At 48.0% G+C, this 25,824-nt stretch overlaps 1 protein-coding gene across 2 annotated transcripts in view; it reads left to right on the top strand.

The window, feature by feature from the left end:
- Positions 1-15,682, top strand: part of ENO2 (enolase 2) — a 40,961-nt gene extending 25,279 nt beyond the window's left edge. For both annotated transcript variants that reach the window (XM_060236888.1, XM_060236887.1), the window contains 6 exons: positions 618-840; positions 5,285-5,482; positions 6,651-6,852; positions 7,157-7,265; positions 12,874-12,932; positions 15,508-15,682. In XM_060236888.1, coding sequence (XP_060092871.1) covers positions 618-840; positions 5,285-5,482; positions 6,651-6,852; positions 7,157-7,265; positions 12,874-12,932; positions 15,508-15,577 — 861 coding nt within the window. In that variant the 3' untranslated portion in view covers positions 15,578-15,682. The remainder of the gene's footprint in view (positions 1-617; positions 841-5,284; positions 5,483-6,650; positions 6,853-7,156; positions 7,266-12,873; positions 12,933-15,507) is intronic.
- The last annotated feature ends 10,142 nt before the right edge of the window (positions 15,683-25,824 follow it).

Raw genomic sequence — 25,824 nt, 5'->3', positions numbered from 1 at the left:
GCTGGGGATCACCAGTAGATCTTGATCCAACAAGCACAGTGCTCCAGGCAGTAAAGAAGGGCCAGTAAAGAAACTGCAGATTGATTTGAATTCCGTAATTCTCAAAGAGGGAATGCCCTGCCACAGATCCTCTCTGCCAGTTTCAAATTTACTTGAGCTCATGGCTACTAGCCAGGGCTGCTTGAACGCATAGCTGCTAATTAGTTTCAAATCTGCTCGAACTTTCTTGCTGCCGACCAAGAAACTTGAGGGATTTGGTTTTGGGGATCGCTAAGACAGAATTCACAGCAGCATCCCATTAGGCTGCCTTATAATCAGTCCTTCAAGATAAGTATTGTCTTCTTAAACTGGCACCAGCTCTCCAGGTTCTCCGGACCTAATACCTGGTCATTTTAACTGGAGATGTTGGGGATTGAACCTTGGACCTTCCGCATGCCAACCAGATACTCTGCCACTGAGCCGCAGTGGTAGAGCACCTGAGGTCGTAGTTTGCAAGATAGTTGGGGGAAACTGCGGCAATGAAACCCAGTTGGAAACCTCTTCAAATGTGTAGTGTGGATGTAGTCCAAGTTGTGCTACTGAGTTTGATCTTTTGCTTCTTTGGGGTATCTTCCCAGGCGTTCAACGTGATTAACGGGGGCTCTCATGCTGGAAACAAGCTGGCCATGCAGGAGTTTATGATCTTGCCTGTCGGAGCGGAGAGCTTCCGGGATGCTATGCGCATTGGGGCAGAAGTTTACCACAACCTCAAGAGCGTGATCAAAGACAAGTATGGCAAAGATGCCACCAACGTAGGAGATGAAGGAGGCTTTGCCCCGAACATCTTGGAGAACAGCGAAGGTGAGGAGGAAAAACAGAACAGAGCAAAGAATCAACCTCTCTTCCTCTCGGTATTAAGGAGAATCCAGTTCCCACAGATTTTTCCCAGACAAATAATTCTCTGTAGCTGTCATCTCAGGTTCTAGACACCCGAGTGTGATATAGTTCATTTATTTATTACTGCCTTTCAATTAAAACATTCCCAGTTTGGTGTAGTGGTTAAGTGTGCAGACTCTTATCTAAGGGAACTGGGTTTGAATCCCCCCTCCTCCACTTGCAGCTGTTGGAATGGGCTTGGGTCAGCCATAGCTGTCTTAGGAGTTGTCCTTGAAATGGCAGCTGCTGTAAGAGCTCTTTCAGCCCACCCACCTCACAGGGTGTCTGTTGTGGGAGGGGGAGGTAAAGGAGATTGTGACCACTCTGAGACTCTGAGATTCAGACTATAGGGCGGGATATAAATCTAATAGCTGCTGCTGCTGCTTCTTCCTCTTCCTCCTCCTCTTCTTTTTCTTTCTCTTCCTCTTCTTCAGCTTACAGCAAAATAAAAGTTTTTAAAATTAAGTACAACGCAGTAAGAATTGATAAAAATCAGTTGTCCAATAATGCTGTTCCATTTTTTATTAATCTCCTTCAAAGGCCGTCTGGGAAAGGCAGGTGTTTAAGCCCATCCTAAAGGTGTTTAGAGAGACAGACCTTCTTAACTTCTCATTCTTAACAGAGCTCTAAATTGGGGCGGGGACAGATGGGCACACCAGCCAAACCTCCACAAGAGCTGATTCCCAGAGAAAGGCAGCCTGGTATCTCAGTCTGATTAATACAGGTGACATCGGACCTTGGATCCTCACAGAGCTCGGTCGGAAGGTCCTCTTACCTTCCTCTATTGATTTTTTTTTGGCTGATGTTTCTTTCATCACTACTTCTATGGTCATAGCCAGTGTTCCCTCTTAGCTGAGTTAGCGTGAGTTAGCTCACAGTTTTTTAGCCTCTGGCTCTCATATTTTTGTCTCAGCTCAGGAAAATTGACCCCAGAGCAAACTAATTTATGCAGTAGCTCACAGCTTTAATGCTAATAGCTCATAACTTATGCCAGTAGCTCACAAAGTAGAATTTTTGCTCACAAGAGTCCATAGCTTAGAGGGAACATTGGTCATAGCTTCCTGTCCTGTTTTTACACTTAAAAAATATCAAGTTAAAAACATGCAGAAAATATTCCATCTAATACACAGAACCTTTACAAAACAGCAGTTAAAATATATCCTCACTAAAGTGAAAAACCTCTTTTTAAAAATGTAAAACAAGTACTAAGTGAAGAAGAGTTGGTTCTGTACCCCACCCTTCACTACCTGAAGGAGAGAGTGGCTTACAATCACTGTCCCTTCCTCTCCCAACAACGGACAGGTGGGGCTGAGAGAGAGCTCTGAGAGAACTGCTCTGAGAGAATGGTGACTGGCCCTAGGTCACCCAACTGGCTGCATGTGGAGGAGTGAGGAATCAAACCAGATTCTCCAGATGAAAGTCCACCGCTCTTAACCACTACACCAAGCTGGCACTCAAGAAGAAAGAACATGAGTTCAGTTTCCAAAAGCAGACTCAGAATCCTAACTAGGCTTTCCAACCCTACTGCCCTGGCGGGGGACCCCAGGATTTCCACCCTCTTCCCCCGCTCCCCAAAAAAACGGAAGCGGGGGGAGGGGGGGAACGGCGCCATTGTGCCAAGGAGCATGGCGAGTCGCCCCATCCCGGAGCGGGCGAGGCCGCTGCCGCCCCCTCCCCGCCCACCGCAGCTGCTCCTCCGAGATGGGCCCAGGCTGAGCCCATCTCGGAGGAGCAGCCAAGAGGCGGCAGCAGCGCAGGCCAAACCAGCGAGGGAAAACCAGAGAAGGGGAGGGCGGAGGCAGGCCAGGAGCATGGCGAGACACGAATCCGGGCCCTTCTAGGACCCCGACTCGCAGCTCGCCATGCCGCCGGCCTGCCTCCACCCCCCCTCCAATTCCACCCCAGAGGCGGAGCGGGCGAGGCCGCCGCACCGCTGCCGCCCCCCCCCACCGCAGCTGCTCCTCCTCCGAGGAGCAGCCACGGCGAGCGGAGAAGAGGCGGCAGCAGCGCAGCGGTGTTGCCCGCTCCAAGACAGGGCGGCTCACCACGCTCCCTGGCGCCGTTTCCCCCCCTCCACCCCAGTGTCTCCTGGCTCCACCCCCAAAGTCCCCAGATATTTCTGGGATTGGATTTGGCAACCCTAATCCTAACACTTCTTAAGGAATAAATTACTCTCTGGAGAGCAGGACTTTTTTTGTAGCAGGAACTCTTTTGCATATTAGGTCACACTCTCCTGATGTAGCCAATCCTCCTGGAGCTTACAGTAGGCCCTGTATGCTCTTGGAGGATTGACTACATCAGGGGTGTGTGGCCTAATATGCAAAGGAGTTCCTGCTACAAAAAAAGCCATGTCAGTAGCCTTCTCTACACATTACAATGAATGCGCGTGCATCCTGCATGTACATCTGCTGGCAAGAAACTGCTGATGTGCATTCACTTTACAAAGGAAACTGGGGACTGGAACCTGGATAGCTAAACATGGGCTTTCAATCATGCATTCAACTTAACATGCATCGACTGTAAAATGAGAATCACTCAATGCATGTATGAAGAGCAATCAAATGTATGCTGCACGTGGATTGTGCATGTGTCCATTGTAACACACGAACAGGACTACTATCTAGTAGTTAACTAGTTGCCTCCTGTGATAGCACAGAAGACAGGGCTGTCCCCTACCTATTGAGGACTCAGAGGTATGCAGAAAAATATGGCTTTGTAAATGAACTTCCAAGTACAAGAGTGGGGGAAACTTTTAAAAGCCATGCTGCTGCCCTAACCTGGATAGCCCAGGCAAGCCAAATCTCGCCAGATCTTGGGAGCTAAGCAGGGCCAACCCTGGAAAGCACTTGGACGGCAGACCTCCAAGGAATACCAGGTCTGGGAGACAGAGGCGGGCTGTATCGAGGCACTTGTCTGAACATCCTCCATGCCCCAGTTGGAATCACCATATCTTCCAGGCATGGGCATACACACATGCACACACAAAAAGCCAAAATGCCATGGGGGGGGGGGGGCGTTTCAGGGCAGAGGCAAGTTTCTCATCATCTTAACAATGGTGGAGGTCCCAAACCCCAGTTATCAGTGTTTTGGAGAAGTACCGCGTCTACACTGAATCTAAACAGCATGGCAAGATTCCACTCAACCTTTTCTATCTCAAACACCAAACACCCAAAGCCGTTTTTCTCTCTAAGCAGGGCTGTCGAGAGCCAGTTTGGTGTAGTGGTTAAGTGTGCGGACTCTTATCTGGGAGAACCGGGTTTGATTCCCCACTCCTCCACTTGCACCTGCTGGAATGGCCTTAGGTCAGCCATAGCTCTGGCAGAGGTTGTCCTTGAAAGGGCAGCTGCTGTGAGAGCCCTCTCCAGCCCCCACCCGCCTCACAGGGTGTCTGTTGTGGGGGAGGAAGGTAAAGGAGATTGTGAGCCGCTCTGAGACTCTTCGGAGTGGAGGGCGGGATATAAATCCAATTTCTTCTTCTTCATTTGTTTTGAGGGCCAGATCTAACATAAAGGAGACCTTGTCAGGCCAGGCCACGTGTGTCATAACATGTAACGCCAGGTCGCAGAGATATAAATTTTATAAAGCACACAAACACAAAAGATTTTTTAAAACCTTAAAAAAATTCTTAAAATATCAGCACTCATTGGTCTTAAAGGAGCTTTCTTTGTATCTCTCCTGTGCGATCCAGGGAACTGGGCAGAGGAAGCTCTGGCTCTTTCCTTCCTTCCCCAGGAGACCAGGAGGGGGAGGAGCCTCAGTCAATAGAAGGAAGAGAGGCTTGGCTCAGTAGCTCTGCTGTGCAATTGAGAGAGCCTGGCAAAGCAAGCTCTCCCTCCCTGCTCCTCCCCAAAGGGAGGCACCTCAGCCAATGGAGAAAATAGAGATTTTGCTCTGCAGCTCTGCTGTGCGATTGAGCAAGCCTGGCAAAGGAAGCTGTGATGCAAAAGGAAGCAAGAGAGAGGGAGAAGGAAGCAGATGACAGCCAGTTGCTCAGGGGCCTAATTTGGCTACCAGGCTTCATGTTTGACACCCCTACTTTATGGGGTTCTAGATGTTTGTTTAAACAAGTGCTTGGAGCCCTGTAGAGGAATACAGATGGAGGAGAAGAGAAAAGTAGCCTGGTGGGAGATGAGTGAGCAACCCTTGTCCACCTTGCATCCGTGCTGCAAGTTTCTCAAAGCTGATTTGAGAAATTTGGGCTTTTAATTCTGGGTTTTTATGTGTAATTTGCATTTGGCCCCAAATCGTCAGGAGTTATTTGCTCATATTTTGGGATCCCCCTTTTAAGAGACACCTGGAACTCTTAGGAGACATTTGGAAATGTTCTAGTTGCTGATGAATCACAGTTGCTCTTCCTCCCCTCCCCCAGCTTTGGACCTTCTCAAGGAAGCCATCGAAAAAGCCGGCTACACCGACAAGATTGTGATCGGCATGGACGTTGCGGCGTCGGAGTTCTACAGAGACGGCAAATATGACCTAGACTTTAAATCCCCTGATGATCCCAGCCGCTACATCTCTGCCGATGAACTGGGTGACCTCTACCAGAGCTTTGTGCGAGACTACCCAGGTGAGCTTCCTGCTCCCAAATCTTCTTTCCAGTGTGGTGTAGTGGTTAAGTGCGCGGACTCTTATCTGGGAGAACCGGGTTTGAATCCCCACTCCTCCACTTGCACCAGCTGGAATGGCCTTGGGTAGAGATGTAAAATTTCCAGAAATTTTGAAACTTGGGGGAAAAAAGTTTTCTGGGGGAAAACGGAAATGTTTGGAAAAATTGAAAAAAAAATGCTACATTCGCACTTCTTTTTTTTCTTTTCCAGATTGAAAGTCATTCTGTTACTTTAGGAACATAAAATATGACTATGGACAATTTTACTTGGCATGAAATTATCACAACTAGCATATTAAAAATATAGTGTATCCAAACAATTATTACAAACAGAATGTACTTTTAAAATAATATTTATTTGTAATTGTAACAAACGGAGCAACAATCTCCTGAACAGTTTACTAGTTTATGTGGAACAGACAAAAAAACCTCCACAAAACAATTTTTTAAAATCTAGAAGTAACGATTATTCATATTTCCTCTCCATAGTATTAAATAAAAATAAAAAACTCATTCTCATCAAAAGAACTGAAGAGGGGGGAAGTGTATAGAAAGGAGTGTAGAACTAAGTTCCAGTGAATGGGCATGACCTAGGACTTGCTTGTCCTCAGTGCACAGAAATTAGAATAATCTGATACCATTCATATTTTTTAGCAATGATTTGGAAAATATTTGAACACCTTGTCTTAAAATATTTTATTCATCATGTTAAAATAAAACGTTCCATGATCAATTTTTTTTTCTTTTTTTCAGTTTTTCCACTTTTTCAGAAAAAAACAAAAAACGCTTCAGGAAAAAACTGGGGTTTTTTTCTGAATTTTTCCGGGTTTTTTCCGGGTCTTCACATCTCTAGCCTTGGGTCAGCCATTGCTCTTGTAAGAGTTCTCCTTGAAAGGGGCAGCTGCTGTAAGAGCTCTCTCAGCCTCACCCACCTCGCAGGGTGTCTGTTGTAGGGTGGGGAGGTAAAGGAGATTGTGACCGCTCTGAGATTTAGAGTATAGGGCAACAGAAATCCAATATCTACTTTCCAGAGTGTCAGATTGTGGAAAATGGGGCATTCTTCTGCAGGCTGTCAAGGGGTTTGTGCCACAGGGCTGCTGGTCACGCTCCTTCCCCTCTTGCCTTTCAGTGGTCTCGATTGAGGATCCTTTCGACCAAGATGATTGGGAGGCCTGGTCCAAGTTCACAGCAAATGTAGGGATTCAGATTGTGGGGGACGACCTGACGGTGACCAACCCCAGGCGCATCGAGCGAGCCGTCGAGGAGAAGGCCTGCAATTGCCTCCTGCTGAAGGTCAACCAGATCGGCTCGGTCACCGAAGCCATCCAAGCGTAAGTCCCAGGGCTTTTTTTGGTGCAGGAACTCCTTTGCGTATTAGGCCTCACACCCCTGATGTAGCCAGTCCTCTTGGCACTTACAGTAGGCCCTGTAAGAAGAGGCCTGTAAGCTCTTGGAGGATTGGCTACATCAGGAGGGTGTGGCCTAATATGCAAGGGAGTTCCTGCTGCAAAAAAAGCCCCGTTAAGTCCCACCTACTCTACTCTCCAGCGGTCCATGGGCTGTTCCGCCACAGTCCTCGCGACTCAAGATGGACAGCGACAAGATGACTGACTTCCTTATCGTGTGTCTCTGCAGCTGCAAACTGGCCCAGGAGAATGGCTGGGGGGTGATGGTGAGTCACCGATCGGGGGAGACTGAAGACACCTTCATTGCTGACCTGGTGGTGGGACTTTGTACCGGACAGGTAGGTTCTGACTGGCTGGAAATCTGTGTTGCGGGGCGTCCTGTGGACTGGAACAGAGGCAGAGGCCACAGTTGTTCTCTAAACAAAGTACAAAGTATGGAGGCTGCAGGGTACAAAATCGGCAATAATAACAAGACTTAATAACATGTATAAATGATTGCAATAAATTAACAATAATATGTGGGTTTTTCAGCCCATCAAAATCCAAAAGTTCTTGCTCTAACCTGGATAGCCCAGGCTAGCCCGATCTCTTCAGATCTCAGAAGCTAAGCTGGGTCGACTCTGGCAAGTGCTTGGATGGGAGACCTCCTTGGAATACCAGCAGTTGGGAACAGGGGCAGGCTTTATTCAGCCACCTCTCTGAATATCCTCCAGGCCCCCAATAGGGGTCAGTCAGCAGACGTTGCCATGACTTCCAGGTGCACTCGCTCATGCACACACAAAAATCCATCAATAAAAACCAAAGGTTCTTTTGATGGGCTGAAAAACCTGCATATTATTGTTTGTTAATTCATTACAGTCATTTATATGGATGATTAAAGTGTTATTGCTGACTTTGGACCTTAAAGTCTATGTAGTTTGTTTAGAGATATGTTGTAATCCACCCTAAGCCCGCCTGTGGGATAGGGCAGAATAGAAATTAACAAAAATAAATCATTAGTGCCTGAGCTACCGTTTTTATTACCAGAGGCCACAGTGTTGTCACGGCAGCCATGGAATCTTCTTCTACGGCTGGTGCTGCAATATCCCATGATACGGAAGGGATCGGCAGTGTGTCAAAACTACACCCACGTCAAGATAGCGGGCAATGTTATCAGGAGGAACATTTGGATCACAGTCAGCGCTTTGTTTTGTAGCAGGAACTCCTTTGCCTATTGGGCCACACACCCCTGATGTAGCCAATCCTTCAAGAGCTTGCAGGGCTCTTAGTGCAGGGCCCACTGTAAGCTCCAGGAGGATTGGCTACATCAGGGGGCGTGGCCTAATATGCAAAGGAACTCCTGCTAGAATTCCATCCCTGGGCCACACACCCCTGATGTAGCCAATCCTTCAAGAGCTTGCAGGGCTCTTAGTACAGGGCCCACTGTAAGCTCCAGGAGGATTGGCTACATCAGGGGGTGTGGCCTAATATGCAAAGGAGTTCCTGCTACAAAAAAAGTCCTGACCACAGTAGAAAGAGAGGCAGCTCTGTGGTAGGCTGCAGCCAGCTGCCGGATTAGAAGCAGGCAACAGAGGGAAGGGATCAAGCCACAAGTGTGAAGATCTATGCCTTCCTTTACGAGCCTTCTCACCAGCACCCTGTAGCTTCGGCAAAGAGAGAAGCAGGGTTCTCTTTACCTGTCTTGCTCCCTGCAGAAATCACATCCTGCTTTGAGTCAAAGCTGGGCGGGATGCATTTCTATCATTCTCTTGTTCTGAAGGAGGAGAGAGTTCTATGCAGTTGCGTCAGGTTGTTCCTGGGTCTCTCCTACACAAGCTGTCAGGGGTAGGCTGTAGGCAGCAGAATGTTTACGGGAGCAGAAATGCAAGTCCAGGGAAGCTCAGCACCAGTGTTTGGTGGATGTGACTTTACAGCCTTGCCCAAGGAGGCCAAGTCAGTGGGCTGCCTGAGAGGCATGGTGATGGAGCCACACTCAGATCTGGGTGTGTAGCATTGTCCTTTCTTCCACAACAAGGGAAACCAGTACATAGACAAGGAGAACTCTGGTTCAATCCCAGCTGATCCCAATCCAGACACGCCCACTCTCTTGCTGCAAAGATTCCAGGAAGGAGCTTCTGTCTGGTTCCTGGGGCTTTTTTTGTAGCAGGAACTCCTTTGCATATTAGGCCACACCCCCTGATGTAGCCATTCCTCCAAGAAGAGCCCTGTAAGCTCATAGAGGATTGGCTACATTGGGGTGTGTTGCTGGAATGAGGCAATTCATAAATTTAAATAACAACAACAACAATAATAATAATATGCAAAGGAGTTCCTGCCACAACCCCTCTTTCGACACCCATTGTCTGTCCCATTGAGGAGAATAGCTCACTTTACTCTTCCCTCGTTAACTAGTTTAGATGTAACAAAAATGAAAGATAAATCGAAAGACAGCAATTGCTAAGGAGTTTTCTCTTGTTTTCCCTCCCATGGACGTCTGGCATGAGCTGCTGATAAATCTAGGGCTTAAGAAGCCATGACTGAATGAATCATTCTGGATGGGTTGATAAATACATGCTATTTGGACTTCCACTCAATAAAGTAATATTGAATTGACATTGTGTGCATTCAGACGTCAGGATAATCGACTACTGTTTATAAAGCCTGGTTTAATTCAATGACTTGAGTGCAGGCTGGCCCGCTAACAGAGGTTTGCTTGAGACTCCTAAACTGGGGTTCCAAACCACAGTTTGTGCTTGCCATGTTAATCGAGCTTGGTACTAACTGTGATTTCTCATTCTGAATTCAGAAACCCCAGTTTGTTTGGTAGCACTGCCCAGGGGTCATTTTGTAGAAAAATAGGTGGTGGAGCTCATTAGCATATGTTGCCACCACCACCCCCCAGCCAAAAGCAACCCAACACAAGAAAGGAGAGCCCCGGGCAAGCGAGGCCTGCTTGGGCTGCCTAGAGATCCAGCCAGCCCAAGCAGACCTTGCTCACCTGGGGCTCTCCTTGGCCACCCCCACACACAGTCAAAAGGCCAGCAATCTACCCGCTGCCCAAAATCACATAAGGAGTGAAGAAAAGGTGGAGCGGGCTTCTTCAAGGGTTAATGAGGGCTACTGGGGGTGTGGCAAAGCCCCTGGTGGCTGGCTGGCTGCCTGCTCTCCTAATCCAGCTGCACCTACCATTCAGTGGATAAAATAGGTGGGAAGGAAGAGGGGGAACCCTCAGAAAGGTTCAGGAGCTGTGCTCCTGTGAGCTCCTGCTGAATCTGAGACCTGGTGCTGCCCCTCCTAGCCTCCTGAATATAGAGTCAGCGAGAAGCATCAGCGAATTTAATTACTCCAGTGGCATTTAAGTATGGCTGTTGGTTTATCAGGATCCCACCCCTCTCTCTTTTTCTGCCTTGTCCCTACTAGTAATGACATGCCAAGTAAGACTGTACAGCTTCAGCACATCGTGCAGGGAAATTTAAAAAGCAGCACAACAAAAGACTTTCATTAATGAGATTTCCCTAACCCCCCCATCTCCCCCCGTTTGCCAATGTGCAAAAAATATATTGCTTCAGCCAAAGTACTGCTAGGGTCAAAAGCAGTTCACAATTCGCCTACCACCGAGCGTTCCTCCTCGAGAAACAAATCCTGCTTCAAATCCGCTTTATCACACGGAAGCAAGCCAGTGAGCCTGTGACCTTATACTTTATTTCTGAGATAAAACTAAGTCAAGGAATGTGCTGGAAAAAAGCAAGACAGGAAAGCAGGGGAAGGGCTCTAAAATATCTTTTGTTTAAGAATAATTTTTAAAAAGGCTTTAGGGCGGGGGTGGGGAACCTTTTTTCTGCCAAGGGCCATTTGGATATTTATAACATCATTCGTGGGTCATACAAAATTATCAACTTAAAAAACAGTGCTCCGCTGAAGGAGAACGATTCAGGCTGGCAAAATTAATGCAAATAATTGTTTTTCTATTTGAAGTCACATGGGGAGAGCCTAATTCAGTACACACGCACACCGACCTGCCGCTCTAGGAAAATGCCTAGGTCCAGGCGTATTAGACCACATCCCCTAATATTAGCATATTAGGTCACACACTCATTAGGCCTCACCATCTGAGATAATCACGTGCAAATTGAACTGGTGGTAGTTGGCTCCTACCCCCCACCCCTGCCTATCCTCCCTCCCTCCTTTCAGCTGCTCCCAGCAGACCTTTAAAGGCACCCACATATCCCAGCAGCAGTCCTTCACAATGCCCATGAGAGGGGGGGGCTCAGCCCAGCAAGCCCCAAGAGCCAGACCAAGTGATCTTGAGGGCCATAAACGGCCCTCGGACCTGACGTTCCCCACCCCTGCTTTAGGGGATGCAGTGAAACAACTAGGCAGAAAAGGGGAAGGGCTGGTCCCTAGACCGTCTGGCACCCTAGGCAAGGCTACCCCCCCCCCACAGTGATAACGTCACCAAGTCACATTGGGTTGCCAAATTTGGCGCCCCCAGAAGGCTAGCACCCTAGGCAATCACCTAGGTTGCCTAGTGACTGCACTGGCCCTGGGACTGATGATTAACTTAGTTGAGAGAGACTTGGGTTACCCTCGGCTTCCTGGCCCATTTATTGTGAACAAGCAATACTGAGTGGGCTGCTTGAACAATGCTAGCGATTTCTGTATAGCGTCTAGAGATTGTGCTTCGAACCGAGGAAGGAGATAAGCAGCAGATTGCAGGGGGTTGGATGAGATGACCCTGGAGATCCTTTCCAACTGTATAATTCAATGACTAACTGGGACTGAAGAAAAAACTGTGGTATGTTATGTACATCTAGTGCGAAGGGGGGGCAAACTCATTTATTATGAGGGCCAGATCTGATATAAATGCGACCTTGTTGGGCTGGGCTATGTGTGTCATAAAATGTAATGCCAAGCAGCAGAGATTAAACTTTATAAAGGACGCAGAGAAACACAAAGACTTTTTAAAAGATTGAAATAAAACTTAAAACATTAGCACTTTTTTTTTTAATTTAAATTTTTATTAAAGAAGTTTAAATAACATTTCAATAACCGACAACACGCCCCAACATGGGGTCTACGACATTTCCTTAAATGTACCGTCACATTCGTTACTGTCAGCAGATTTTAACAAAGAAGATAGGATCACTCAAGAAGTACAAATAGATCAGGATTTCAAAAAGCTATAGATTGCATCAGGTCTAAACTAATAAATCATAAAATTCACATATTTCGCTGGCAGTTTCCCAAATATAGTGTCGGAACTATTTACGTAATCAAGGAAGCTAAACCATTTCTGTAAAAACCAGTCTCCTGCTTTGATATTATCAAGCATAGATATAGCAGTAGTTAGCTTGTCCTGGATCAAGACGTCCCACACTTTAGTGCACCATTTCTGAAGTGGAGGGGTACCCGGGTGTTTCCAGTATGATGCCAAAGTAAAAACATTAGCACTTGTTGGTCTTAAATGTGCTTTCTTTGTATCTCTCCTTTGCAATCCAGGGAACTGGGCAAAAGAAGCTCTGGCTCTTTCCTTCCTTCCCCAGAAGACCAGGAGGGGGGAGGAGCCTCAGCCAATAGAAGGAAAGAGAGGCTTGGCTCAGTAGCTCTGCTGTGCGATTGAGAGAGCCTGGAAAAGCAAGCTATTCCTTCCCCCTTCCTCCCCAAGGGAGGAGCCTCAGCCAATGAAAAAAAACAGAGGCTTTGTTCTCTACCTCCTGTGCGATTGAGCAAGCCTGCCTTAGCAAGTTGTGATGCAGAAGGAGGCAAGAGAGAGGGAGAAGGATGCAGATGACAGCCAGTTGCTCCGTGGCCTGATAGGAGCCCTCGAACGACTCGAGGGGGCCTGATTTGACCCACTGGCTTCATGTTTGACACCCCTGATCTAGTGGACTAACCAGGGTTTGTAAAGCAAGGTTAAGTAAGTTTAAGTTTACATAAGTCATTTAAATAAGCCATTGACTTTTGCAGATAAAGACCGGAGCTCCGTGCAGGTCTGAACGCCTGGCAAAATACAACCAGCTAATGAGGTAAGAGCAGGGCTTTTTTTGAGCAGGAGCGCAGTTCCGGCTGGCTTTGTGTCAGGGGGTGTGGCCTAATATGCAAATGATTTCCTGCTGGGCTTTTTCTACAAAAAAAGCCCTTTATGTAACAATGGTGGTGTCAGGGGGTGTGGCCTAATATGTAAATCAGTTCCTGCTGGGCTTTTTCCTACCCAAAAGCCCTGGGTAAGAGTACGAGGGTAGGTGAAAGAAACGCACATCTCTTTATCCCTTCAGCAGGAATGATCCTTAGTGGGAAAAGCCAAGGTTTAGTACAGGGGATCTCCTGCTTTGGAGACATCTTGAACTCAGTCACCATTGCAAAGGGACAGCACCATCTAGGACTGGCTCAGCCATGTGGGTGAACTGGGCAACTGCCAGTGGGGCATTCAGGGGCTGCCTTCTATGCTGAAAGCAGCATATCATTCCAAGATCTTGCTCAACTCTTACTATGCGATTACACATGGAATTCTGGGACGTGTTCTCAAGAGTATGCAGGACACCTTCCTCATGCAGGGCATCGAGAAGCATAGAGCTGATCTTGGTACAGCCTTCAAGGCATCATCTTCCCAAAGCAGTCTGTGAAAGGATTTGGTTGCCATATCTCGGAACATAGAAACTCAAGCATCTCAGATTGCAACTGCAGTGCACATGAAAGGGCTTCAGCCCACCCACCCCCCAATGCTATCTTTGCTTCCTGAAATCAATCAAGCCCGTGGGCGTCTGGGAGGCACAGAACTTCCCATGTAGGTCTGATACGAAGCCTTTGTGGTTAAGTGTGCGAATGAGTTAGGAAAGCCCTGGAGAGTTGGAGGTAGAGTCTGGGGAGGGGGACGGGGAGGAGGATGGAGGCGGGGGGCCTCAGCTGGGTATGCCAAAGAGTCCACCCTTCAAAGCAGCCGTTTTCTTGGCCCTGACCTGGATAGCCCAGGCAAGCCCAATCTCGCCAGATCTCCGAAGCTAAGCAGGCCCAAGTAATTGGATGGGAAACCTCTAAGGAATACCAGGGCTGGGATGCAGAGGCAGGACGAAGAAGTATTGGATTTATAGCCCACCCTTCACTCTGAATCTCAGAGCGGCTCACAATCTCCTTTACCTTCCTCCCCCCGCAACAGACACCCTGTGAGGTGGGGTGGTGCTGCGAGAGCTCTCCCAGAAGCTGCCCTCGCAGGGTGTCTATTGTAGGGGGAGAAGATATAAGAGACTGTAAGCTGCTCTGTCTCTGATTCCGAGAGAAGGGCGAAGTATAAATCTGCAATTCTTCTTCTTCTTTTTGAGCCTGAGGGTACTTTTGTAATTCTGACACATCATGGGAGGAGGACAGGCCTGTAGCCACCAGGGGGGGGGCACTGTGAGGCACTGCCCCCAACTTCCAGCCTGGGCCCCCTGACTTCCAGGGGACCTTTGGGATGCAGCCATTTTTGCTTTGCTTTGTTCGCCATGGCTGAAGAACCAGCAAAGTGTCATCAGTGGTAGTCAGAGCTGGGAGAGCCGAGCAGGGCACAGCATGCTGCAGCAACAAAAGAGGCCGAGGAGCCGGAGGCTGGGGAAGCTGCGTGGAATAGGCTGGGGAGGGGTCACGGACGGAACTGCTGGGTGCAAAGGCGGAGGTGGGGTGGAGGAGAGGGAGGTGGAAGGAACCCCCCTGCTTGCACACAAGGAGCAGTCCAAAGTTTTAGGGTTGGCTGCCTCGACTGGGCTGCTTTCAGAGCCTCCAGGTTTTGCCCCTACCCCAGAAAGTGGCAAGCCCCTGAGTGAATGGGAAAGGGTGCCCCCTGACTTTTAAAAGTCTGGCTAGGCTACAGCTCTGGAGGAGGGGACACAGTCTCAAAATGCCAGCTAGAAAATGCCTCCTGCAGGAGGCAAAGCCATCCAGGAAAAGGCTGCCACAACTTACATCCAGGCCCAAAGCGAAGATCTTTCGGCTGCAATGGCAGCTGCTGCCAAAGCAACCATTTTAAAAACCTACACAGCCAATCAGAAACCTTACTGGGCCAACACCCCAACTGGTCCCACCCACTTTCTAAAAACACCTGGCAGGGCACCAGGAAAGGTATCGGTGGGCACCTCATTGGGGACTCCTGAGTTAATGGATCCTAAGGACTTCACTTTTTATGCTTAAGGGTCAGTGGGACTTCAGTTTCTCTGGATTGTATTCACTGTGAGAATGAAGCCAGTGGGGGTATATAAGAACATAAGAGAAGCCATGTTGGATCAGGTCAAGGGAAGCCATGCTGGATCAGGCCAAGAGAAACCATGTTGGATCAGGCCAACGGAAGCCATGTTGGATCAGGCCAATGGCCCATCTAGTTTAACACTCTGTGTCACACAGTGGCCAAAACCCAGGGGCCATCAGAAGGTCCACCAGTGGGGCCAGGACACTAGAAGCCCTCCCACTGTTACCCCATGTTGGATCAGGCCAAGGGAAGCCATGTTGGATCCCCCCCAACCACCCAGAATACAGAGCATCACTGCTCCAGATAGAGTGTTCCATCTGTATCTCGTGCCTAATACGATGGGCCTCTGAGTTCCACTAACCCTCTGTCTGTCTGGTTTTTTGCAGGATTGAGGAGGAGCTGGGCGACGAAGCTCGTTTCGCTGGCCACAACTTCCGTAACCCGAGTGTCTTATAAACACTGCCCTCGGCCCATTCTGGCTCGCCTGCTAATCCCCAGTGCACAGACTCTTGAGTGCCCCTTAGGCCACACCCTCCCTCCTCCTTGTTCCCGCTCCCCTGGTTTCTTTGGCCAGTCGAACTCTCCCGCTCAGCCCCTATGAGTTGAGGCCCTGCCACTGAAATGCCCCCTCCCCAAGAAACGTCAAGAATGCAGCTTCCCTCCGCCCCGTCACGGCGCAGTTGTGCAAGCCGGCTTTTGCGTGTGTCGTGCAGTGTCTGCCTCGTAGGCCCGCTTGAGTCATCGACACACCCACGTGTGTAAAGTGAGAGTGTTTGTCACGTGGCAAGTGTGCACCTGTCCCAAGGCTGCCCTTGGATCGGAGTGCAGGCTGAGAGTGCTCATTGGTGCTCGAGTGTGCGTTCCTCTGTGTTGTTGCCCCTTGGGAATGTCTGGATCGGTGCTTTGTTCCTTGATCAGAGCTTGTGTTGAAACCTGCGTGCTGCGCAATGTCAGTCTTTGGCTGCTGTTGTGTATGTTTTTCCTTGCCCATCCCTGTACTTTGTTTTCGTTTCCAGGGTGCTGGGGTGGAATTCTAGCAGGAGCTCCTTTGCTTATTAGGCCACACACTCCTGTAGCCAATCCTCCAAGAGCCTACAAGGCTCTTTTTTGTAAGCTCTTGGAGGATTGGCTACATCAGGGGTGTGTGGCCTAATATGCAAATGAGCTCCTGCTAGAATTCCACCCTTCCCGGTATGTAAGTTTTGCCAGCCATTGCTCGAAGGTATGGTTATGTTTGACCTGAAAGCGGATATCGATTGGTGGGTACCCCCCCCCCCAACGCAAAACAGCGCATTGCTATGTTGCACTTTGGTCACTGTGCCATGCTTTGTGGGGTGTTGTGGGTCACTGCATTGTGGGCGTGTTGTTGTGGTCAGCACCCAGCTCAGACGGCTCTCCTTCCCGCTGCCCTCCGGATGTCGCTCATGCCACTCTCTCGGTCTCTCCCCTTCCCCGTCACCCGTGCCTATCTTGTCCTCTTATCTCGTCTGCTTCGACCTTCTAATGTTTCACCTTCAACTGAGCAAACAGTGACAAGCAATCGGAAAAAAACGACACCCACAAAAACTCAACCAACAGACAAACCTTCCACTCAATTAAATTCTGTTTCACACCTGAGTCTCCTAGCTCTGCATTAAACATATCTTTGGTTTCTTTATTTTCAGAGATGGGAGAGCCTCAGCGAATAAAGGGGGGGGGGGGGAGTTTCCAGATCCCAGAGCCTTGCGCCCTGAAACTAGGGTTGCCAAGTCCAATTCAAGAAATATCTGGGGACTTTGGGGGTGGAGCCAGAAGACATTGGGGATGGAGCCAGGAACAAAGTTGTGGCAAGCACAATTGAACTCCAAAGGGAGTTCTGGCCATCACATTTAAAGGGGCCACACACCTTTTAAATGTCTTCCCTCCATTGGAAATAATGAATAGGGCACCTTCTTTTGGGGCTCATAGAATTGGACCCCCTGGTCCAATCTTTTTGAAACTTGGTGGGGGCGTGTTTCGAGGAGAGGTACTGGATGCTATGCTGAAACTTCAGTGCCTCTATGGCAAAAAACAGTCCCCCCAGAGCCCCAGATACCTGTGGACCAATTCTCCGTTATACCTTACGGGAATCAGTCTCCATAGGGAATAACGGAGTGCCCAGCAGACATTACCTTCCCCTCTCCTGCTTTCTGATGACCCTGAAGCAGGGGGAGGACCTCAACAGGGAGATCCCCTGCCCCCACCTGGGGACTGGCAACCCTACCTGAAACCCCTGGGAGCAATGCCCAGCAGACCAGTGGGTGGAGCCTGAAAGAATAGGGGTGAGGCCTAGTGGTACCCGGTGTAGGCAAAGAATGGCATCTGATGGCCAGCTGAGATTCGGGATAGGATCTGATGGAAATGGGGATACTGGATGATAGCAAGATCTCTCAAACCAAGTAGGGAATATCTTGGCCCCCTGAATTTGGCTCCTTGCGTTGTGATTACTTGTTTTATTTTACCCCTGGAGATACTGAGGCGAACTTCTGAGTCTTGAGGTCAGAACTCAAGATCTGGGAATTCCCAAAAGAGAAATACAGCCACAAAAATGCAGAGCAAGTTGGGATCATTAAGAGGAAAGGACACGTTTAAGAGAAAAGCCCTGCTGGATCAGGCCGGTGGTCCATCTAGTCCAGCGTCTGGTTTTACACAGTGGCCAACCAACCAGTTTCTGGGGAATGTGCCCATTTGCCTTCTAGAATAACTCCACCACCCATGGCCCCATCTAAAGTAGTTTACCTAGAAACGGCTTTTTTTGTAGCAGGAACTTCTTTGCATATTAGGCCACACACCCCTGATGTAGCCAATCCTCTTGGAGCTTTCAGTAGGCCCTGTACTAAGAGCCCTGTAAGCTTTTGGAGGATTGGCTACATCAGGGGTGTGTGGCCCAGAGTTGGAATTCTAGCAGGAGTTCCTTTGCATATTAGGCCACGCCCCCTGATGTAGCCAATCCTCTTGGAGCTTGCAGTAGGCCCTGCACTAAGAGCCCTGTAAGCTTTTGGAGGGTTGGCTACATCAGGGGTGTGTGGCCAAATATGCAAAGGAGTTCCTGCTACAAAAAAAAGCCCTGTCCAGAAATATTATTTGTAGAACTGAAATCAATTGGGCCATGAGAATTCCCAAGCAAATTCTCCATGCTTGAATTTAGTTTCTAAAATTCAGTAATATGCTCTCCAATTTTTTTTTTTAAGTGACACTGTTGAACTGAAGGACTGTGAAGTTAAGATTCACATTCTGAAATGCATCCAATTGTGAATGCATCTCAATGCTGCCCATCTGGACTCCTTTTCTCCCCCCAGGTTAGAATGAAGCTGGAATCAGAAGCCGTGTTAACCTATTCTGTTCAGCAGTGACAAGTTCACATCATGAACTTGGAAGGGATATTCCTAGCTTAATTCCCCCAGAATTTTGACATCTTGAGTCTGAGAGCCACCGCTGTTCTGTTAACCAGACAAACACAGGAAGGTGGACTCCTATTTATAGTGAGGCCATTATGTCAATGGCATCGGTTCCTGGCCAATCCAGAGGCTTCGTATTGCCTGCCAATGAGAGAGGCTGATGTTCCATTCTCTGCTGAAAGAGGGCTGTAAGAGCATATTAAAACGGTAAAGGTAGTCATAGAATCATAGAGTTGGAAGGGACCTCCAGGGTCATCTAGTTCAACCCCCTGCACAATGCAGGAAACTCACAAATACCTCCCCCCTAAATTCACAGGATCTTCATTGCTATCAGATGGCCATCTAGCCTCTTTAAAAACTTCCAAGGAAGGAGAGCCCACCTCCCGAGGAAGCCTGTTGTACTGAGGAATCACTCTTAACGGTCAGGAAGTTCTTCCTAACGTTGAGCCGGAAACTCTTGATTTAATTTCAACCCATGGGTTCTGGTCCTACCTTCCGGGGCCACAGAAAACAATTCCACACCATCCTCTCTATGACAACCCTTCAGGTACTTGAAGATGGTGATTATATCATCTCTCAGTCACCTCCTCTCCAGGCTAAACATGCCCAGCTCCTTCAACCTTTCTTCATAGGACTTGGCCTCCAGATACCTCACCATCTTCGTCGCCCTCCTCTGGACCTGTTCCAGCTTGTCTATATATTTCTTAAAATGTGGTACCCAAAGCTGAACACAATACTCCAGGTGAGGTCTTACCAGAGCAGAGTAAAGCGGTACCGTCACCAGTGTTCCCTCTAAGCTGAGTTAGCATGAGCTAACTCACAGATTTTTTGTCTTAGCTCAGGAAGGATGACCCCCCCCCCCTCCCAGAGCACAATAATTTATGCAGTAGCTCACAACTTTAATACTAGTAGTTCACAAAGTAGAATTTTTGCTCACAAGACTCACGTGATCTGGACACTATAGTTCTGTTGATACAGCCCAAAATTGCATTAGCCTTTTTAGCCACTGCATCACACTGTTGACTCATGTTCAGTGTATGATCCACTAAGACCCCTAGATCCTTTTCGCACATACTACTGCTAAGACAAGTCTCCCCCATTCTATAACAATGCATTGAATTTTTCCTACCTAAATGCAGAACTTTACATTTATCCCTGTTAAAATTCATTTTATTGGCTTTAGCCCAGTTTTCCAGCCTGTCAGGATCATCCTGTATCCTGTTTCTGTCTTCTACTGTATTTGCAACCCCTCCTAATTCAGTATCATCAGCAAATTTAATAAACATTCCCTCTATTCCTTCATCCAAATCATTTATAAAGATGTTGAACAAAATAGGACCCAGGACAGATCCTTGAGGCACTCGTCACTCCTCTCCAAAAGGATGAGGAACCATTCACAAGTACTTTTTGGGTGCAATCTGTCAACCAGGTAGTCCCATGTGCAGCCATCAAGTCGTTACTAACCCATGGGATAACATCACATCACAACGTTTTCTTGGCAGACTTTTTACAGGGTGGTTTGCCATTGCCTCCCCCCCCCCCCCCAAAACTGGGTATCCATTTTTACCAAATTCGGAAGGATGGAAGGCTGAGTCAACCTTGAGCCTGCTACCTAAATTTAATAAACTAAACTAAAACTAAACTACCTGAACCCAGCTTCCGCCAGGAAGGAACTCAGGTCGTGAGCACAGCTTGGACTGCAGTACTGCAGCTTACCATTCTGCGCCACAAGGCTCCTTAGAACATATTACCCATACGAAATAGTGAATGGGACCCCAACTTCAGACCTAAGGTTTTGTTTTGTTGAGAAAATGAGTTAATGGATAGGTATCTGACAGACACGTTATCCAGCCAGAACACTTAGCCCATGTTCCCACCATCATTCCTAATTGTGTTTCCATCATACACACATGAGTAGGGCAAGATGAGAAAATGACTGGATTGCCCTCATCTGAAAGTACTCTTGGAAAACCTGGTTAAACTTTAATCTTTCAGTTCACAAGTAAAGCAGTTCACATAAAAACGGAATATGTGAGCAGAGCGAAATAAAGCCCCTGCCTTCCCCACCTTACCTTACTGTGTGAAGTGTTATCCCCAAGCAAGCACCCTTGCTCAACAATGAATAGCAGGAAGTAGGTACCAGGCAGAGGCTGGAAGGAAAATGCCAAAATGAATTACGGTACCATGGGATGGATGTATGTAGAACTTCTCACCCCTTGCTGCCTTTTTTATTTTAAAATCTGCTCCCTGCCCGCATCAGGAGAGCCAGTGTAGTAATAGCGATGAATTGGGGAGACCCAGTATCAGAGCCCCAAGAGACCATAAAGCTGGGTGGTTTTGAACCATTGACTCTCAGCCTAACAACCTCACAAGGCTGGTGTGAGGCCAAGATGGAGCGGGGGGGGGGGGGGGCGGGATAAACCATGTATGCTGCTCTGAGCTCCTTACAGGAAGGGTAGGTTCAAATCTGATAGATGTACAGAACCCTGATTATGCAAAAGGATAGAAACCTCTTCAATCTTTTATGCATCCACTCTTCAAGGGAGAATATGAACAGCCTCTAAAGTGGTGAGGTTTTCTCATCTGGAGGGGATCCCATGTTTGAGGGCTATAATCACTGCAGATTTAATTCCAGTTAGAAGAAGAAGATGGTTATGATATTGGATTTGGTTTTTTTTTGTTTTTTAAAAAGGTAGTCCCCTGTGCAAGCATCAGTTGTTTCTGACTCTGGGGTGATGTCGCATCACAACATTTTCACGGCAGACCTCTTACAGAGTAGTTTGCCATTGCCTTCCCCAGTCATCTGCACTTTCCCAACCTTGGATGGCTGAGTCAACCTTGAGATGGCTACCTGAACTCAGCTTCCACCAGGATCAAACTCAGGCCGTGAGAAGAGAGCTCGGACTGCAGTGCTGCAGCTTTACCACTCTGCGCCACTCTATATTCTGAATCTCAGAGTCTCAGAGCAGTCACAATCTCCTTTACGCAACAGACACCCTGTGAGGTAGGTGAGGCTGAGAGAGCTTTTACCGCAGCTGCCCTTTCAAGGACAACTATGAGCTATGGCTGGCCCATGGCCATTCCAGCAGGTTCAAGTGGATAATCAAACTCTGTTCTCCCAGATAAGAGTCCACGCACTTAACCACTACACCAAACTGGCTCTCCAGTTAAGTGAAAATGGTGGTGGGTCAGAGGGGTTAGAACCCGAATGCATTGTGGCTTTTATCACTTCTAGAATGGAGAACGCTTTGTCAGAAATTTAAGAGGGAGGGTCCCTTGGGTAAGGGGTACAATCGCTGGAAACTTCATCTCGGCTGGGACGGAATGTGTTTTCCATAGAAATGAATGGCAATTGCTACTAAACAGCATATATTACCATGGCGTATTTTTAATGTTTATTTTTAAAAAGCACAGCCCAGCAATCAAAAGCAAACAATCCATATTGTATAATTCAAAATGGCCCAGAAAAACAAGAGTGACCTTGATTGTAGGAGGGGGAAGGCCTGCAGCTCCTATGACTGATGCTGCCACTTTCCAAAAAAATGTCACATTACACCGTTACGAGATGTGGAAGAGCCCTCCTGGCAAATCTGCTTGATCTGCTGTCAGACCCAGGATGGAGAGCCATTGGGTTGGCTGAAGGCAGGTTGGAGGACTCAGCCTTGGTAAGACTGAATCGGATTGGGTGTGTCCTATTCCAGATAGACTCGAAATGCAGAGCCAGCTGTCCGAGATCATTGTAAGGCGAAACGTGAGGCCTATCAGAATTCAGACTAGAATTGCAAAGGCGCTCTGGACTGGATCTAGAGAAGGGTAGGAGGCCATTGCAAGCCAAGATCTGGAATCCAGGAAGCAAACCAGCTAGGATGATGAACATTAGGGAAAACAGATCCAGGTGGGCAGCCGTGTTGGTCTGAAGCAGTAGAACAAAGCATGAGTCAAGTTGCACCTTTAAGACCAACAAGTTTTATTCAGAATGTGTTATGTCCTGCATTCTAATCTCTATGTACAGCACAGCGCACGCTACAGAGGCGACCAGTGGAACCCCTCTGGTCCCCGGATGTAGCTCGCTAATACGCACCGCCAATCAAGATCTGTGGCGGGAAGTTTAAGTGACCAGGATTGGACCTGGCCTCACGGAGGGTTGTTCCTGGGCATGTATATAATCGGGACCCGGCCCGCCATTCTCCCCCTTGTGATGTACCATCTAATAAAGTATGTTGCCTTCAACACGTCTTGTCAGCGAGTACATTACAGAATGTAAGCTTTCGTGTGCTCTAAGCACACTTCATCAGACAATAGGATACAATGGCACGCAGTCCTAAATATAGAGAAAGTGGGCAGTGAATTAGTACACAAAATCATGGAAATGTTTTTAACAGATTAAAAGAATCACAGGTTGGGGGTCTGGTGATTGTTAGTTTGTGTTGACTGGGCTGAAACAACAACGAAGGTGATGTAAGTTGGAATAGCAGACTGGTGGCTATGTCATTAGGTATCCTGGGTGTGAAGTGCAATGAATAAGAGCCTGTTGTGATGTTAGCTCTGGGTTAAAATGAGGGCAATAGTTTATCTGAGAAACTTCACACCCAGGATACCTAGTGACCTAGCCATCTCATCAGCTCTTGGAAGCTAAGAAAGGTGGGTTCTGGTTAATACTTGGATGGGAGACCAGCAAGGAATTCCAGGGTTGCTACGCAGAGGCAGACAATGGTAAATTTCGCACCTCTGTTCATCCCTTGCTTTGAAAACCCAATGGGGTCACCGTAAATCAGCTGCAACTAGGCGGTACTTTCCACTTCAATTGCCAGAGAAGAGCTCAACTGAACCTGACATTTCCATCATTACTTGCTTTGCTGTCCAGCGTTATTGAAAAGTCAATTTATTCTTTTCTGTAAGGAATCAAGAGTGTGTGTTTTGTTTTGAGCCAGGCAGACTAAAAGGGGGTGGCTCGCTTGTTCCATTTTTAGCCCATTCTAGCCGCAGTCAGTACACCAACGACCAACTCATGATGAATCACGTAAATGTAAAAAAGATGAAGGCAATGGAGTATAAAATCCTCACAGCCTATGTTCTACCATATACAAAATCTGTGTCGTCTTTCCATAGTTTCATTGGCAACAATTAGGATAAAAATTTTATTTAGGCTGACAATATTCTATCCCCTCGAACAAATCGACTTCCAAGCGTCTACAGTTTTGCAGTTTAGATCTCCTCCTTTCCAAATGAACCTTTGTCAAAGAGACATATCCCACTCATCACAACATCATGAAACACTTCATGTAGCACTAGCCCTGGAGAAAACTCTTGAGAAAAATGCCTGTCTTCCCCCTCCTAGCACTCCTTTTACAATAGCATGTCCAGGATGGTGGAGGTCTATGTGGTACAGAGAACAACAGCCAGAATCCAAAGGTAGAAAGTATATATTAAAAAGAAAAATGTTCCCAAGCATATATTTAGCACAGCACAAAACTGAGCAAGGGATACAAAATAAATAGGTAAAATCCTCTGTCCCTTTCTCTATGCATGCCCTATCAGACGTTAAAATATAGGACGGGCTCTTTAGCTTTAAGAAGTTACAGATCTCTACCAAAAAACCTTTTCCTTCAGCTGTCCAGATCAACCGCATGGTCAATAACTGCCTTCTCAGTTGAGAGGTCTGTCTCCTCTCAGGACCTCGGCTCCCAAGGAAAAGAGGCCTTTTTTCCTGTGGCAAGGAGGGTTTTTTAATCATATCTGTTTCCCTGCCCCCTAGCCAGGTCAGAGGAGCGTTTCCTGCTGCTTCTTCCTGGCCATTATCTAGGATTCTATCCCTCCAAATCTCTGTTCCCTGCTAGGGAGCTATATTAGCATTTCTTAAGAGGTAGCTGAGGTGAGCCTGCATTGACAGATTTCCTCCTTTCCATCCTGCTCTCTGCCCAAAGGGTGGGGGAGAACCCACTCAGTGGAAGCTTCAGTCCTTTCAAACCTCCCAAAAAATGCACCTCTTCACAGCGACTGTTGGGTTTTTTCTTGGTAGCCTAAACACAAAACACTGGTGTTATTGTCATTCCTTCTGTTCACTCGATCCAGAATTCAAGTGTGACAGATTGTGTTTCAGTAAGCAGAGATGAACTTCCACCAAGTGGAATAATACTCCCAGTACATGGATACTGTTCTACTGCAGCATGGACCTTTGTCGTGAGAATAGGGGTGTGACAAATAATCAGGGTTGCCAACTCTGGGTAGGGAAATCCCTGGAGATTTGGGGGTCGAAGTCGAGCAAGAGTGGAGTTTGGAAGTCCATGCTCCAAAGCAGCCATTTGCTCCAAGGGAACTGACCTTGGTCATTTGGAGATCAATTGTAATTGTTGTTGTTCAGTCACACAGTCAAGTCTGACTCTTTGCGACCGAATGGACCAAGTCACGCCAGGCTCTTCTGTCTTCCGCCATCCTCCAAAGTCTGCTCAAATTCGTATTAGTTACATTAGTAACGCTGTCCAGCCATCTCATCTTTTGCCATCCCCTTAGGGTTTGCCAGTTCTAGATTGGGAAATACCTGGACATTTTGAGGAGAAGAAGAAGAAGATATTGGATTTATATCCCGCCCTCCACTCCGAAGAGTCTCAGAGCGGCTCACAATCTCCTTTACCTTCCTCCTCCACAACAAACACCCTGTGAGGTGGGTGGGGCTGGAGAGGGCTCTCCCAGCAGCTGCCCTTTCAAGGACAACCTCTGCCAGAGCTACGGCTGACCCAAGGCCATTCCAGCAGGTGCAAGTGGAGGAGCGGGGAATCAAACCCGGTTCTCTCAGATAAGAGTCCACACACTTAACCACTACACCAAACTGGCTCTCACATTTTGGGGAGTGGATCCTGAGGAAGGCAGAGTTTGAGGAGGGGAGGGACTTCAACAGGGCATAACGCCATGGAGTCCACCTGCCAAAACAGCAGTGATTCCACAGGGAAGAAGGCCCTAGGCAGGGCACCCCGCCCTCAGCAAAAGCGACAGGGAGCAGCAGTGCGCCTTCACCTCTGAGAGCGCACAGTGAGGCTGCTGTAGCTCCTTCCCTGTGTCTGATGCAACAGAAGAGCGACGGGCAGCCTCATGGCATGCTCTGCAGCGAGAGCACACTGCTACTCCCTGTCACTTTCGCCGGTGACAGTGCCCCACCCAAGGCTCACACTGGCGCCCTTGCCAGGTCTACGCTCCAGACAGCTGCCTAGGCTGCCTTGTGAAATGGCCAGCCTGGTTCCAAAGAGGCCGTTTTCTCCAGCAAACTCTGTTCAGTGATCTCTGTTGCCTGGC

The sequence above is a fragment of the Heteronotia binoei genome, chromosome 4 (assembly GCF_032191835.1).
Source record: "Heteronotia binoei isolate CCM8104 ecotype False Entrance Well chromosome 4, APGP_CSIRO_Hbin_v1, whole genome shotgun sequence".
In the NCBI taxonomy this organism is placed as follows: domain Eukaryota; kingdom Metazoa; phylum Chordata; class Lepidosauria; order Squamata; family Gekkonidae; genus Heteronotia; species Heteronotia binoei.
Note: the sequence above shows the minus strand (reverse complement) of the source record. Positions and strands in the feature narration are given on the sequence as shown.